General features: G+C 44.7%; 1 protein-coding gene across 1 annotated transcript in view; it reads left to right on the top strand.

Annotated features, from left to right (window-relative positions):
- Nucleotides 1-6,811: 6,811 nt before the first annotated feature.
- ano2b (anoctamin 2b) overlaps nucleotides 6,812-15,163 on the top strand; it is a gene marked incomplete at both ends in the record, with an annotated part of 161,641 nt that continues 153,289 nt past the window's right edge. Inside the window, 4 exons of the mRNA XM_080754235.1 lie at nucleotides 6,812-6,851; nucleotides 9,212-9,288; nucleotides 13,367-13,469; nucleotides 14,481-14,680. Of these exons, the coding sequence (XP_080610361.1) occupies nucleotides 6,812-6,851; nucleotides 9,212-9,288; nucleotides 13,367-13,469; nucleotides 14,481-14,680 (420 nt within the window). The remainder of the gene's footprint in view (nucleotides 6,852-9,211; nucleotides 9,289-13,366; nucleotides 13,470-14,480; nucleotides 14,681-15,163) is intronic.

The following is a 15,163-nucleotide window of genomic DNA, read 5'->3' on the forward strand; positions in this document are numbered from 1 at the left end:
TAACCCGGTATGTACAGTATATGTCGGTGTCCTCTCTTGTTTATGACCGTAGCCCAATGGCAATCACGGACCAGCATCACTGGCAATGTCAACATTAATGGCAATGATCAATGAGGGACCAGTATTCCTGGTGATGCCAGTGGTGATGTCATTGGCATTGGCATTATATCATAATATATTAGTTTTTTTTTTTGGAAGTTGTGATGCCAATGGTGAGCACACCTCATGGCGCGCTCTGCTTGCGCAAGCAGGCCATTCAAGGCCTACTTGTGCGCAAGGCGCAAGTTTCTGTGCTTTGCCTTATGGGGCAGATTATTATCAAGTCTAGGCTAGCCTATATATTTTGAAGCAGTGAAAGCCGCTTCCAAGGTGTGGCTTTGTGTGTCCTGTACCTGTCCCGTGCATCTCTGCGCTGTGATTGGTTAGTTTTGTCTGTCCTGTACATGTCCCATGCATGTCCAGAATGAAGAGTTGAGGATTGGCCAAGCTTCACATGAAAATTTGGCTCTCCAGACAAAATCATTCATTCATTCAGAACTAGAACTAAAGCACATAGAAAGTATAGATCACAGAATGTATAGATCTCCCAGCAAACATTTTGAGGTATATTAGACATCTAATATACGTCTAAACTTATACTAGACGTCTAAGTTTATACGTATAAAAATGGTCTACCAGAGGTATAGATATGCAAGTTTTTTAGACGTCTAAACTTAGACTAGACGTCTAATATACGTCTAATAGACGTCTAAGTTTATACCTGGGTCTAAATTTAGACTTCTAATAGACGTCCGTCCGTTAAGGTCTAAATATAGACGTCTATTAGACGTCTAAATTTAGACCCAGGTACAAACTTAGACGTCTATTAGACGTATATAGACGTCTAGTCTAAGTTTAGACGTCTAAAAAACTTGTATCTATACCTCTGGTAGACCATTTTTTATACGTATAAACTTAGACTTCTAGTTCAAATTGTTTAGTGGGCTAGAACACATTCACATGCAAATTCACCGCTTCACTTCGAACCAAGGTTTGATTTTTGAAAAACAAGATAAAAACAGAAACCAGCTCAAATAAAGAAAAAAACAACGGAATTGTCACGTAGTTTACTCAAACCGTTTTGAAATTGCCCTGGAATTGGGGAGGAGGTGTCTACAACTACAGGCCTATATGCACGAATCCCTCACTACAAACTCTTAAGGCTTGACAAAAATGGAAATAATACGCATGGACGTCATGTATAGCAACAGTGCACATACTGAATATAAATTCTGCTCCCTTTGGGGTAATATACGTCATTAGGGACTGTGAATGAGTGATCATTTCTGCTCCTGGTGTCTATATTTAACAGCTTCTAAGCTGGTTAGCATAATTTAGCACAGCATGATTTATTTAGGCTATACCTTATTGCCAAGAACAAGATGTGTTCGAGGGTTTCTGTTGAATGGTGTGGAGAGGCATGCAGTGTTTGACGTCTTAACTGAACCATTTGGTTCACACAGAACTGACTGACACCAAAGACAAAAAGACAGTCTCATGTCCTGTCATCTAAACCATTGGTTCTCAAAGTGGGGTCCAGGGGTCCTTGAAGGAGTTCCAGGGGGTCCCCAGATAAATGATAGTTAGGAACCAAATGGACCCTTATGGGTATGTAACTCAGAGAGTGTACAAATGGAATCAAATGGACCCTTATGGGTATGTTACTCAGAGAGTGTACAAATGGAACCAAATGGACCCGGTCATGGTCCATTTGGTTCCATTTGTTCCATTTGTAATGTTAATGTAACTCTCACAGTCAAATTAACATTGATTTTACAATATAAATTGGGGTCTCAGAGATAGAAATGCCATTGAATGGGGGTCCGAAGCCTAATGGCTGTCAAACTGGGGGTCCCTGAAATTAAAATGGTTGAAAATCACTGTTAGAGCCCTAAACATCTTCTCTAATATGAGGGCATATCTCTTCAAATGGGGGTCCGTGGGCTAAGTGTCAATTTGAAAAAGTTTGAGAACCACTGATCTAAACACTAGTCGTCACATTACCGGTTACTGTTAACAGGGTATAGTAGCCGATATGTAATTGATTACATTTACTGTATACTTCCACCCACCATGCAGGTACAGTACACTACATGTGGCTGACATGGGTGTAGGAGTCACAGGGAACACGCATGATCAATTCTCCAGCCGTGAACATGTGATAATGTTGCTGTCGGGTGGAAACCTTGTATGTCCAAAACCGTTCCTAGTTTGTTATTATTTAAAAAAAAGAAGAAAAAAAAACGGTTTACAACAGTGGTTCTCAAAGTGGATTACAGGGACTCTCTAGGTTCCTTTATGGGGGTCTAAATTGACCCTTACAAGTCAGTTACTTTGACAGTGTACAAATGGAACCAAATGAACCCTAACGGGTGCATTTGGTTCCATTTGTACACTGTCAGAGTTAAGGGGAAGACCTTCAAATGTCAAAGTTTGAGAACCACCGATATACAAGATCACAATGGGTCACACCATGGTACATTGTGAGCTTGTATAGATCTGCTATTTTCACTACTTTCGTGCGACGATCTTGTATGATGAAGTAGGGCACTGAGTGTAATGAAAAGAACATAGAAAGTTAAATTATGGAGATACGAGGTTTCGATACCTGACAGCAATATTCCACTTCTATTACCGTAGGTCCATATCCAGGAAGACCTGAACCAGATCACAGACGGCTGGGGAAATCAGTGCGTGCTCTGTGTGTGCGTGTGTGCGTGCGTGCGTGCGTGCGTACGTACGTGCGTGCGCGTGTGCGTGTGTGTGGGAGACAGCATGTCTGATGGAGAACTGAACAGGGGCGTGCAGAGAATGTTAGAGAGGCAGGGGCTGACATTTCTAAAGGGCCTTTTGGTGAAAATATCGAAAATAGCAGACCTCCAAGCTCACAACGCGTCGCGCTGCGACGCGTTGTGAGCTTGGAGGTCGGCTATTTTCTGTGCTTGATACCACACTGTCTAAGCATAATCAAGTCAATACTGGAGATACACAGAGAGGGAAATTCTTTCAACATAAGATGCTGCATTCAAGTTCAGGAGAGTTTGGACATTCTCTTGAACGCTGCCTTCAGGTATGGCATGGAAAGAGCGCATTTGCATTTCTTTCACCCTATAGTAAAAACTGCATTTGTGGTCTGGAGAGGGCACTTTTTTACAGACTGATAAAAGGGCCTATGTGTGCACGTGCCTGGAACTGAAACAGAGTGTGTGAGTGTCTCTTTGTGAGTGTGAGAAAGGGAGAGTGCACAACTGCACATAGAAGGGAAAAGTGCACGTGTGTCACACACACACACACACACACACACACACACACACACACACACACACACACACACACACACACACACACCGATGTTACATGTTGTATATATGCATAATGTGTATGTGATTATGATGTGTGTGTGTGTGTGTGTGTGTGTGTGTGTGTGTGTGTGTGTGTGTGTGTGTGTGTGTGTGTGTGTGTGTGTGTGTGTGTGTGTGTGTGTGTGTGTGTGTGTGTGTGTGTGTGTGCGTGCGTGCGTGCGTGCGTGCGTGCGTGCGTGCGTGCGTGTGTGTGGGCGTGACACATTTCACTCTATTTATGGGCCATGCCTTTAAGTGGCTTGAAGAAGACTGCTTGAATGATCTCTCTTTGAATACATTCTGGGGGCGGGAGACACAGCCAACGAGGACCCAAGGGTTCGTTTTTACACTCCCCTCTGTGTGTAAATAAAACCGAGTGCCGCGCTGCAAGCTTGTAGATCTGCTATTTTTGAAAAGTCGCGAAAATGTGTGCAAATCTTTGAATATGTGTATTTTTTAAGCGCACATTTGTAACTCAGATTTTGCTTCTGGGGGGGTCCCTAGAACAAAATATTTTGAGATGGGGTCCGTGGCCAAATACATATCATTTGGGGGGTCCTTCACATGAAAAAGTTTGAGCACCACTGACATGGAAACATAGGTTTTTCAAAAAACCTTCGGATTTGAAATATTCAAAGACTATTCAAAGACAAATGTTCATGATTTTTTTTAAATAGCAGATCTACAAGCTCGCAGCGCGGCACCAAGTGCCGCGCTGTGAGCTTGTATATCTGCTATTTTTCAATAGTTAAAGCACAAAATGATGCGTACTAATGCGTTCCCAGTCTAAATGGGTTGAAACCCCCTCCCCCTATGAAGAACATTCATGGGGGGCCCGCAGTGAATCCTCGTACCCAGGGCCCAGAATTTGGTGCCACACCCCTGCACGCGAGACTACATACAGCGGAACCTGAACGGAGTGGAACTCAAACCAGTGACCTCTGACCACACTTAAAGGGTAGCGGTTAGTTCACTAAGTGACCAACAAGCACCTTCTTGACTGAACTTGACCTCTTAGCGGTTTCCTGGATTACAGCGCAGCGTTAATATTTAACAGTAACTCCGTAACTGGAGCCAGAGAGTGGAGGTGTGTGTGTGTGTGTGTGCTGCTTGATGTAATCCAGAAGGCTCATTATACCACCCCATCACATATACTGTTACTTAGCCTGCTTCCAGCCCATAGACCCCGCCCACTCTCAGAGTGGACAAGCATCAGCTGAGTCTGAAATCAGACTAACTGTTACTGGCACAATGTGAGAGTGTGTATATACAGTATGCATGAAATACTGTGTGCGTATATATACATGGGTGCCATGGCATTGGTCCAAAGGTTCATTAGTCTGAAGGTTCATTAGTCCGAATTTGTTACGAATACTATGTCTAACTCTAACCCTAACCCTAACCTCAGTAACCCTAACTAAATTCGGATCAATGAACCTTCGGACTAATGAACCTTCAGACTTATGGGCAGTCCCCATATAAATGTACATGTACAGTATTATGCACTTTGTGTGCGAGCGAGCGAGCGAGCGAGAGAGAGAGAGAGACCAGTGGTTCAAGGGTAGAATGGCCGCTTGGCAAACCGGAAGGTTCCCAGTTCGATCCCAGGCTCCCCCAGAGTAACTGTCGAAGTGTCCTTGAGCAAGACGCAGAACCCCTAGCCCTAGTTGCCCCCTAGTTAGCAGGTTGGTTCCTTGCATGGTTTCCTCCGCCATCTGTGTATGAATGGGTGTGTTTGAATGGGTGAATGTAATGCACAAGCTCTGTAAAGCGCCTTGAATGAAGGCCCACTTAAAAGCACCACTTACAGAGAGAGAGAGAGAGAGAGAGAGAGAGAGAGAGAGAGAGAGAGAGAGAGGAGAGAGAGAGAGAGCACGAGAGAGAGAGAGAGCACTCCTCATTTAGCATTCTTTATTTCCCAGTTTGAACAGTTAGCATTGAGGATGCTGAGGTAACACATGTGGCTCTGGGAAAGAGGACGTATAGTAAAGTAAGAGTCTGGTGCCGTCTTACAGGCATACAAAGATGATTTTATGATGCATTGTGCAACATATTTGATGGCCATGAGGCCTGGCTGAAAATAGTATATGATTACAATAACACATGATGTCAAGAAAGTTTTTCCCTTGTTTCTAAAGCCATGTTGCCAAATTCTGGCCTGACCCTAAGCTAAGTAAGATAATAATGTCTTGGTAGCAACCAACCTACCATTCATCCCATTCTTCTGAAAGGAAGCTATACTCATTAAATCATCTAAAGTTCTCTAGGGGGGACAGTGAAGAAACCACAGACACTCTGCAGTTAAAACCTTAACAGAAGGCAAAGCAATTAGCACACATTACTGGGAACCATAATCTCTTCATAATTCCTCAGCCAAATGGCCTGTCAACCAGTTGGAGGGTCCAGTCTGTTACACACATACTCTATGTGTGCAATACCTTTAATACAGCCTCTCTAAGCTCTCAGCCAACGCGTTTGTAAGTAAGCAACCTGTCACTTGTACAATGGGCAATAAGCCGAGTGGCAGTGTATGAGTTTCTGTTGACAAGCCCACCAGTCAACCGGCTCGCTAGCCGGGCCAGCCAAGCTAAGCCCCTTTTCGACTGCAGCTTTAGCACCACAGCACAGCACAGCACAGCACAGCACAGCACACAACACCACACCGCACCGCACCGCACCACATAAAAATATCTACATTTTCCATTACACAAAAGTACCCCTATCTGTAAGAAACAAATTAACCCTTTTAACTGTGATTATAACACAATATACATTTGTATTACAACTATCCTAATTATAATACACTATAATGGATTATAACTTTGATTATGATACACTATAAAGTATTAATGTACAGTATTACTATGATAACTATAATACACTATAATAGATTATAATAGTGGTTATAACACAATAGAATCTATTATCGTGTATTACAACTATATCCTGGTGGTCTAAATGAAAAGTCAGTGAGGGATCAGTCATTATGAAGTGTTTGGCCCTGTTAGGCCTAGCTCAGACCTACTCTGGATTGAATACTTTTTAGTACCATGTTCAGTACCACTTTCACACCACTCTACCCAGGTCCTTGTAGTGGAAAACCTGGCACAAGTGGGCGGTGTGGTGTGGTGTGGAGTGGTGTTGGGCCATGTCAGTGGAAAAGGGGCTTTAGGGGAGAGCATTAGCCTTAACAGAGCTTAGCTTCCCACTGTGCCAAGGATTGAGGAGTCACATGTGTGTGTTTTCTTTTCTTTTGTTGTGTTTCATTTCTTCGTCTCGTGAACGCTGTCTGTCGTGGCCGTGTCTGACTCGAAGACCCCTAACTCATATCAGCTATAGAGGGATGACATCACCAGGTGTTATTTTGACCAAGGGAATGTAATTGGAGTTAAGAATCTCACTTCCTTTAACGGTTTCCTGCCTGTAAAGCTATGACGCTGCGCCGCTCCCCCTCCTCTGCCTACAACGCAGGTGAGTGCATGTGGAAATCTATAGTTGTATACTGGAGCCTTGCGGGGCCCCCTCAATTGTAAGACCTGTCCCGGCTGTCCTTGTTGGAACAAAAAGAACTCATGACACGACTAGACCACCGTAGAGTCCATCCTCTATTGTCCCTGTGCTGTCCCCCCCCCCCCCCCCAAGTGTGTGTGTGCGTGCGTGTGTGCGTGTGTGCGTGCGTGCGTGCGTGTGTGTGTGTGTGTGTGTGTGTGTGTGTGTGTGTGTGTGTGTGTGTGTGCGTGCGTGCGTGTACATGTGTGTGTTTATGTGCGTTTTCCGCGTGGGGCGGCTCACACATGGGCTGCAGGTGGCTCAGGCAGACGAGGATATGGTTGCGCATGAGTCAGGGTTTTGTACACGTCCCGCTGTGCCTTTACCTGCTCTTAGTTGCTCTGACCCAGTTACATTTTTCATCCAAGTTTTTTTTTTTTTTTGACCAAATGTTTGTTATTCATTTTACATCAAGAGCAGCCCATTTTACTCAGCATCTTTGGGGCAATATGACATACAGTAGACCTACTGTACATATTCATTTCCAGCATATGCAAAAATCTAATGCAATAAACACCATAAATTGCTTGTCTACACTGCACGTCCTGACACTTACCTCTTCCTTTTTTGTGTGTGCAGGGCTACCCTCCCCACCCCTTGAAATCCAAGCTTCCAAGCTTTTTGAAAATTAACGTAGCATTTTTGTTGTTTTATTGCTGTTCAATGTGTTATTTAGCTGTTATTCAGTATATGGGCAATGTGTTGCACAACACATACTGTAACACATTAATATGTGTTGTGTTTTATTATCGTCATAATGTGTTGACGGTTGGAAACCATGAATGACGGGGATGATCCCCTCTGTGTTGTCTCACTCAGTTAAAGAGCATATATTTCCCAATTTGTGTGTGCAGGCCACACTGCCACACAAATAAGTGTTTTCTGTCAACAGCGGAATTGTCACTGTGCCACTCCTTGAGAATCAGAAACCCAGTGTTCATTACATTTGTGTTAGAAGTGAGTTGACAGCTAGAGCTGGAAGAAACTGGGAAATTCCTACAGTACATGCAAGTGAAAAGCGAGGTGATGCCCAAACCGCGGGCCACTTTCACCACCAAGAGTGGCCAACAGACAACGACAATGTGGCATTGGCTAATCCACGCTTCCAAATCTTGGGTTTTCTACTTTCTAGTAGCAAGCTAAAAGAGTGTATGCAGACAACCCAAGACAGAGTTAAACAGACAGCTGCTGCTTCTCTCCTCCCTGCATCGCCAGTGGTATAGTACAGTCACCGTTCCCCACCGCCAAGCATGACCGGAGAACCTCCACCCCCACTGACGACTCCAGGGTCTTCCAGCAACCACATGATGCTCTCCATCAAGCTTCGAAGGCAGCAAGCCAGCCACGGAAGTGACAACTGCCAAGCTACACCGCTGCAATTAAGATGGGCCTCCAAACATCTACAGTATCTTGTCCAAGTCCAGATGGTGGCTCAACTGAAAGGCCGTTCAGAAAACGAGACAGCTGTTATTGTATGCATATTTACAGTACATATCCGGTGCAATATCTAATATTTCACTGGCATTGGAGAGGTGATGGGTGCTACAAATATGTACATATTGACAGAACTAAGACCACAGATACAGACTAGACCAGGGGTCTTCAACGTTTTCAGGCCACGGACCCGCTGAGAGAGAGATGAAGCAGGGACCCCTTCTACATATTGTATAAATGTGTGATCCAGATTTTCATCGATTTCATAGATAGATTCAGACTTGTTTGACAGCACTGTCACCATATGTTAGATTCAGACATTTAACCACTTAACTCGTTGATACTTAGTTAACTTGTCCTTTCACTCTCTACTTGTCCTGCTCTTTTTTACCAAACCTATTTGCCAAAAATAGCCGATCTACAAGCTCTCAACGCCTCGCATTGCCAGGCTTTGAGAGCTTGTAGATCTGCTTTTTTTTTTGCTAAAGTTCTCCTTTGGAATAGGGATGCAAGGGTTCAAGTTGTTAATTTAAAAGAATGATCCTATCACACAAGGATTGGGCGGCCCCCCAGTAGTAACTCTAAGGACCCCCTAGGGGTCCCGGACCCCCTGTTGAAGACCCCTGGACTAGACGAGCTGCAGTGATTTGACCCACATTTCCAGACCAGGATGACGGAGGCAGGCAGACAGGGAACAACCCAGGACAAGGAGAAAGTGAGCTGCGGAACTCACGGCACTGACCTGCTGATGTATCCTGCACTCCCCTGTCCCCTGTCCCCTGTCCCCTGTCCCCTGTCCCCTGTCCCCTGTCCCCTGTCCCCTGTCCCCTGTCCCCTGTCCTGTCCAGACCAGACAGAGCAGAGTCAGTGGATGATGAAGCAGTCAAAGAAGAGACAGTACAGCGGATGTCTCCTGACCAGGCATGTGCAAATAGACATCAAAGGGGGCTTGAGCCCCTGCCCTTTTATCCGTCTGTAAAAAGGTGCCCTCTCCAGATCATGAATGCAGCATTTACTATGGTGAAAGAAATGCAAATGTCCCTCTTTCCATGCCATACTCAAAGGCAGCATTAAAAAAAAATTGCCTTTTCCTAACTCTCCTGAACTTGAATACAGCATCTTATGTTGAAAGAATTGCCTTCTCCATGCTGTACGCCACATTGCCTTTTTTATACTTAGTTTAGTGTGGTAGCGAGTATTGAAAATAGCCGACCTCCAAGCTCACGACGCGTCGTATTTATGAGCTTGGAGGTCGGCTATTTTCATTATTTTCACCAAAAGGCCCTTTTAGAAATTTCAGCCCCTTAAAAAAAAGAAGTAAACCAGACTAATATCCATGCGGTAATATTGTCTGGCTATGCAAGTCTGGAGAACTGGAGTACATCCTGTAATAACTGCTGATAAGGGAACTGCCACTGGCAAAAAGGGCACTGCCTCAAACTCCTAGTGTGCCAAAGGGACAAATAGTAACTTGAGGTTCTCTGTGGATTAACAGTAGTTAAATGTGGTGAGTGCTTTGTCCAGGCTCTGAAGCGTGGCCTACAGTACATCTTGGCACAAAGCGCTCAAAGTTTGTTGTACACCCAGGGTCACATTGGCCAAGTTTCGCAGGATGCTAGAATGAAATTAACTAATAAATAAATAGCACCGCTCACGACACACGCTTGTAGATTAGTTTGGGTCCCGGGCAAACGTCTCTCTTCTTTGGGTCTTGACCTGAGAACCCTCTAAAATAACACTAGCACACATGTGACTACACATGCATTAACCGTTGGAGTTGACTATAACTTGAATGTGCACTTGGTCGTGAAGCAGACTATGAATTGCGATGATTCATTGTTATCATCGTAATCAACAGTTAAGTGCCAGAAAAGGCTTTCTAAGTAATTTTTTGCAATCAGTTACATTCAGATAATGTGTCTGGGTCCTCTGACAAGTAATCACCATTCATTTCTTTCAAAAGTGTTGCTAGTTCTTTTTTCAGATTTGAATTGCTTGTGCTCAGATTACATCACAGGATTGATTGTGAGCGTGTGTATGTTAGAGTGTGTGTATGTTAGAGTGTGTGTGTGTGTGTGTGTGTGTGTGTGTGTGTGTGTGTGTGTGTGTGTATGCGTGTGTGTGTGTGTGTGTGTGTGTGTGTGTGTGTGTGTGTGTGTGTGTGTGTGTGTGTGTGTGTGTGTGTGTGTGTTTGTGTGTGTGTGTGTGTGTGTGTGAGAGAGAGAGAGAGAGAGAGAGAGAGAGAGCACGTATATGTTTGTGTCTAGTTATTTAGGGATACAGACAGCTGTAAGTAACCATAGTAACGCAGTCGCACCATGCCATGCAGTATGCTCTCATTTCAGAACCACGGACAGCTCTCACTCACTCACTAACTCACTACCTCACACACACTCACACACACACACACACACACACACACACACACACACACACACACACACACACACACACGAACACACACACACACACACACACACACACACACACACACACACACACACACACACACACACACACACACACACACACACACACACACACACACACAAGCACATCTATCAGTATGTCTCCACACTTTGTTTGTGCTTATTGTATACATTGCCAACAGCTGCCCTTAAAGCCATTAATATCAATAAAGGCTAGGGAGGTACTGAGAAGTCTCAAGAAACAATTCTACCAGCACTGCAGTTCTAATCTAGTTTTATTTATTGTGTGTGTGTGTGTGTGTGTGTGTGTGTGTGTGTGTGTGTGTGTGTGTGTGTGCAGGCGGGTGGGCGGGCGGGCGGGGTTGTCTGGCCCTGTTACAGATGTTGTCCAAAAATCATGCAGATCGGTACACAGTATCTCTATAGCCATTAAACGAAACGGGTATTTCTTAAATTGATGCTCCTACATATTATCATGCAAGCACCAGTTAAAGTTACTCTCATATACTGGGTGCACAGTGCACATCCCATAACCCACACACGGCACATCATTTCGGAGCTCATATCTTTGAACGGGTAAGGGCTAGTCATTATTAGGGGGCAGGCATTTATAAGAATGTATTCTTCTTCCTGCTCCTTTTCGTTCATGGGTGTACTGTAAATATTGATCTAAATCAAGTACACTACATGTGCGAAACAACATAAAATGAAACTGTACTGAGCCCATGGCAGTCTCTCCTGTGAAAGGAAGGGACCAGCTACAGTATTCCTTTCCCAGTGGCTGTCCTGGTTCATTCTATTAATCAGTTCAAAATGTTCCCCCGGAAGTAAATACCATCCTTATTCTTATCTTTTTAACTTGCATGTTTTGTGTCTCATTTGTTTTTTTTACACACTTACACTTGAAGGCTTGGGGCACAAGCATTTCCACTGCCTGTAATGTTGCTGCTGGCTGTATTGTTTGCAAGTAGAGAAGTAGTGACACACAGGGGCGTCACAAGGGGTTGGAAAGTGGGACTGAGTTACCAGGGCCCAAGGTGGAGGGGCCCTAGTAACTTTAACTATTGAAAAATAGCAGATATACAAGCTCACAGCGCGGCACCGAGTGCCTGCGAGCTTGTAGATCTGCTATTTTTGAAAAGTCGTGAAAATGTGTGCAAATCTTTGAATACCGGTATGTATTTTTTAGCGAACATTTGTAACTCAAATTTTGCTTCCGGGGGGTCCCTGGAACTAAATATTTTGAGATGGGGGTCCGTGGCCAAATTCATATCATTTTGGGGGTCCTTCACATGAAAAAGTTTGAGCATCACTGACATGGAAACATGGGTTTCTTGCACACATTTTCACAATTTTTTCCAAAAATAGCAGATCTACAAGCTCGCAGCGCGGCACTCGGTGCCGCGCTGTGAGCTTGTAAATCTGCTATTTTTCAATAGTTAACATTCATGGGGGGCCCGCAGTGAATCCTTGTACCCAGGGCCCAGAATTTGGTGTGACGCCCCTGGTGACACAAGTAGAGGGAACTCAAACTTAAAGAAGTGCATACAGTGCATGAGTTCCTCTCCGTGCGTGGTAGAATACTTTGCTCCTGGCATCTTTTACAGAGCCCGGGGTAGGGCTGGGTGCGCCGCTCTCTCCAACAGGACCTGTGGTGGGTACATTACCGTAACACACTTGCACTGCTGCTTCCCATATTTCACTCTCACTCAACTAACAGGGTGATTTAAATAGAGCGCCTGCGGCCACTTCACCTCCTTGACAACGTACTGGAGGCAGCCGTGTAAACTGACCCGGATTATAGCTCTGCCCCAGGCTTAAGTCAAGAAGCACATGGCTGAGGAAGAGGGAGGCATACATTATTGTAATGCCTGGTGGGGTTTGCTGGGATCCCAGGAAACACCATATGACAATTGCTTTGGATAGGAGGTTATTTTATTTATGGTTCACGCACACACATTGGATTCAAACATGCTCCTTACTAGAGCAAGGTAAGACGTAGTGCAGGGTTCCCCAATTAGTTATCCCCAAGGGCCGAATTATGTCTAGGGCACCAAGCCGAGGGCCACAACATTGCAGGGGGCGACGGCGGCGTTCCTGCTACTCCAGCGACAGTTCAGATATCGTCGTTGTCGGGTTAAAATCTTGTATGTCCAAAACCGTTCGTTTTGAATTTATAATTTTTAAAATTATTTAAACTAGTGAAAACAGACGATCTACAAGCACACAACGCCTCGCACCGCTGTTTTCACTACTTTTGTGCGACGGCCTTGTATGATTTGCGAAGGAACGCACACATTTGGAGATACGAGATTTCCAGCCGACAACGACGATATACTAGTGTTGTTGCTGCTCTTATACCACCATTATTACTGGGGTTGGTGTGGGCCAGACTTTAGCCCCCCGTGAGCCGCAAATGGCCCGCGGGCTGCCTATTGGGGAACCCTGTGGATCACCTTTCTTTTTATCCCACGATTTTTGTAACCCATTATTTTCACCCGTTCTCTACGGACTGACCTCATGCTTCCTTATATGCATGAGGAGTCCCCGTGTCTGGTGTTCTCCCAGACACAGGGAGAACATGCAAACTCCATAAGGATTCCCATGGGTGTTAAGAAGTGTGATCCACAGGGGCAAGGTGCCACAGTCGGTAGCACAGTCGCCTCACAGCTAGAAGGTACCGGGTTCGATTCTCGCTGGGGACGCTGTGGACGCTGGGGGCATGTTCTCTCCTCCGCGTCATCAGTGCCCATACCCTAGGTGGGGTTGGCAAAAAGGGTGTGAACCGGCTTAAGAGGCCTGACAGTGTGTTGCGGGTTTGAATCCCGACAACGTTTGCTGTGTGTCACTTCCTGTCGCTCTCTCCCCGTTTCCTGTGAATATACTATCAGCAAAGAAGGCATATCAAACTAAATCCAAATTTCCCAGTGAGCTTACTGGGGAAAAGGTGTGTGTGTTAATGTGTGCTCCACTTCCTCCACACAGCTGATTCAAATCACTGAACAAAGCAACAAGTAATCACCATGCAGATTCAGGTGTCACAGGCTGCAGCAACAGCCGTCAGAATTATACAATGAGACATAAAACCGTCGCTTGACAAGGACTACCTACCTAACCTAGGAAAACTGTAACCTAATTTAACTGGAACTATAGTTGTACTAAGGACCTTTCCAGGGAGGGTTTTCATGTGCGTCTTGCTGTGTCACCCTTTCTTGTTTTGTTTTAGTTTTTCTTGCACTGACCAATGTACACTTTTTTTGTTTGGCTCTGCACTATTAGGTTGTGTTAGTAGTATTGAGTACTATTGCTTGTGTTCGACATGGCGGTGAGATACTTGTAGTACTGACTAGCATATGACTGTTATTTGTTTGGCACAGTATTGATAGTTTTTTTTTAAGTATGGCTGTTTCAATGAGCATTGACTGTTTTTGACCCTTTATGTATATAGCCTATTCGTCGTTCCCTTTCTTTGGTATACCTTGCTCTTTAGTCTTTACAGTACACTGTTACATTTTTTCTTTTCATACTTCTCTCCTCTGTAACTTTGTAAATATCCTTCAACTGCTGTGCTGCCTCCGGGGCGGGCGACTGATTCCCCCCCTTGGGATAATAAAGGTATCTATCTATCTATAAAGGTATCTACTGTATATCATGAACTTCACCTGTGGCTGTCACATTGTCCCCGCAGGTGGGGCGGTCTTCCCCAGAGTGACCACGGCCCTGAGTGAGTCGTCCTCCATACACAGCGATGCTCTGTACCACCTGGCCCTGGAGCTGTCCAGCCTGGACGCCTCCTCGTCCTACTGGGGCCTGGACGCTGCTGTTGCTGCTGACCCCTCCTCTGGAGACCAGCCTACAGCCAGCGACACGCGCCCAGCACAGCACACAGTAGGTTCTGATGGGGAGAGAGAGAGAGAGAGAGAGAGAGAGAGAGAGAGAGAGAGAGAGAGAGAGAGAGAGAGAGAGAGAGAGAGAGAGTGTTGTGGCCCTCAGATACATGCAGTGGTGTGAAGTAACTAAGTACATTTACTTATACTGTACTTGAGTACAATTTTGAGGTATTTCCAATTTCCAATAGGCTACATTTTACGTCTATTCCACTCCATCTTGGAGTCAGATCCAAATAGTTTACTTTTACTCCGCAAGGTTTATTTGAAAACAGTTACTATAGTTACTTGCAGATATAAATTATAATATTATAAAACATACAAAAAACACTTTAGCCCTTTTTTATTCCTTGGCTATATTGAAAATAGCTGATCTACCAGCTCACATGCGATGTGTGGTGAACTTGTAGATCTGCTATTTTCAAACATTTTGTACTTTAAGTACATTCTGATGACTTTCATACTTTTTCTTGCTGGATTCCAG

The sequence above is a fragment of the Nannobrachium achirus genome (assembly GCF_963921795.1).
Source record: "Nannobrachium achirus genome assembly, chromosome: 23".
Lineage (NCBI taxonomy): Eukaryota > Metazoa > Chordata > Actinopteri > Myctophiformes > Myctophidae > Nannobrachium > Nannobrachium achirus.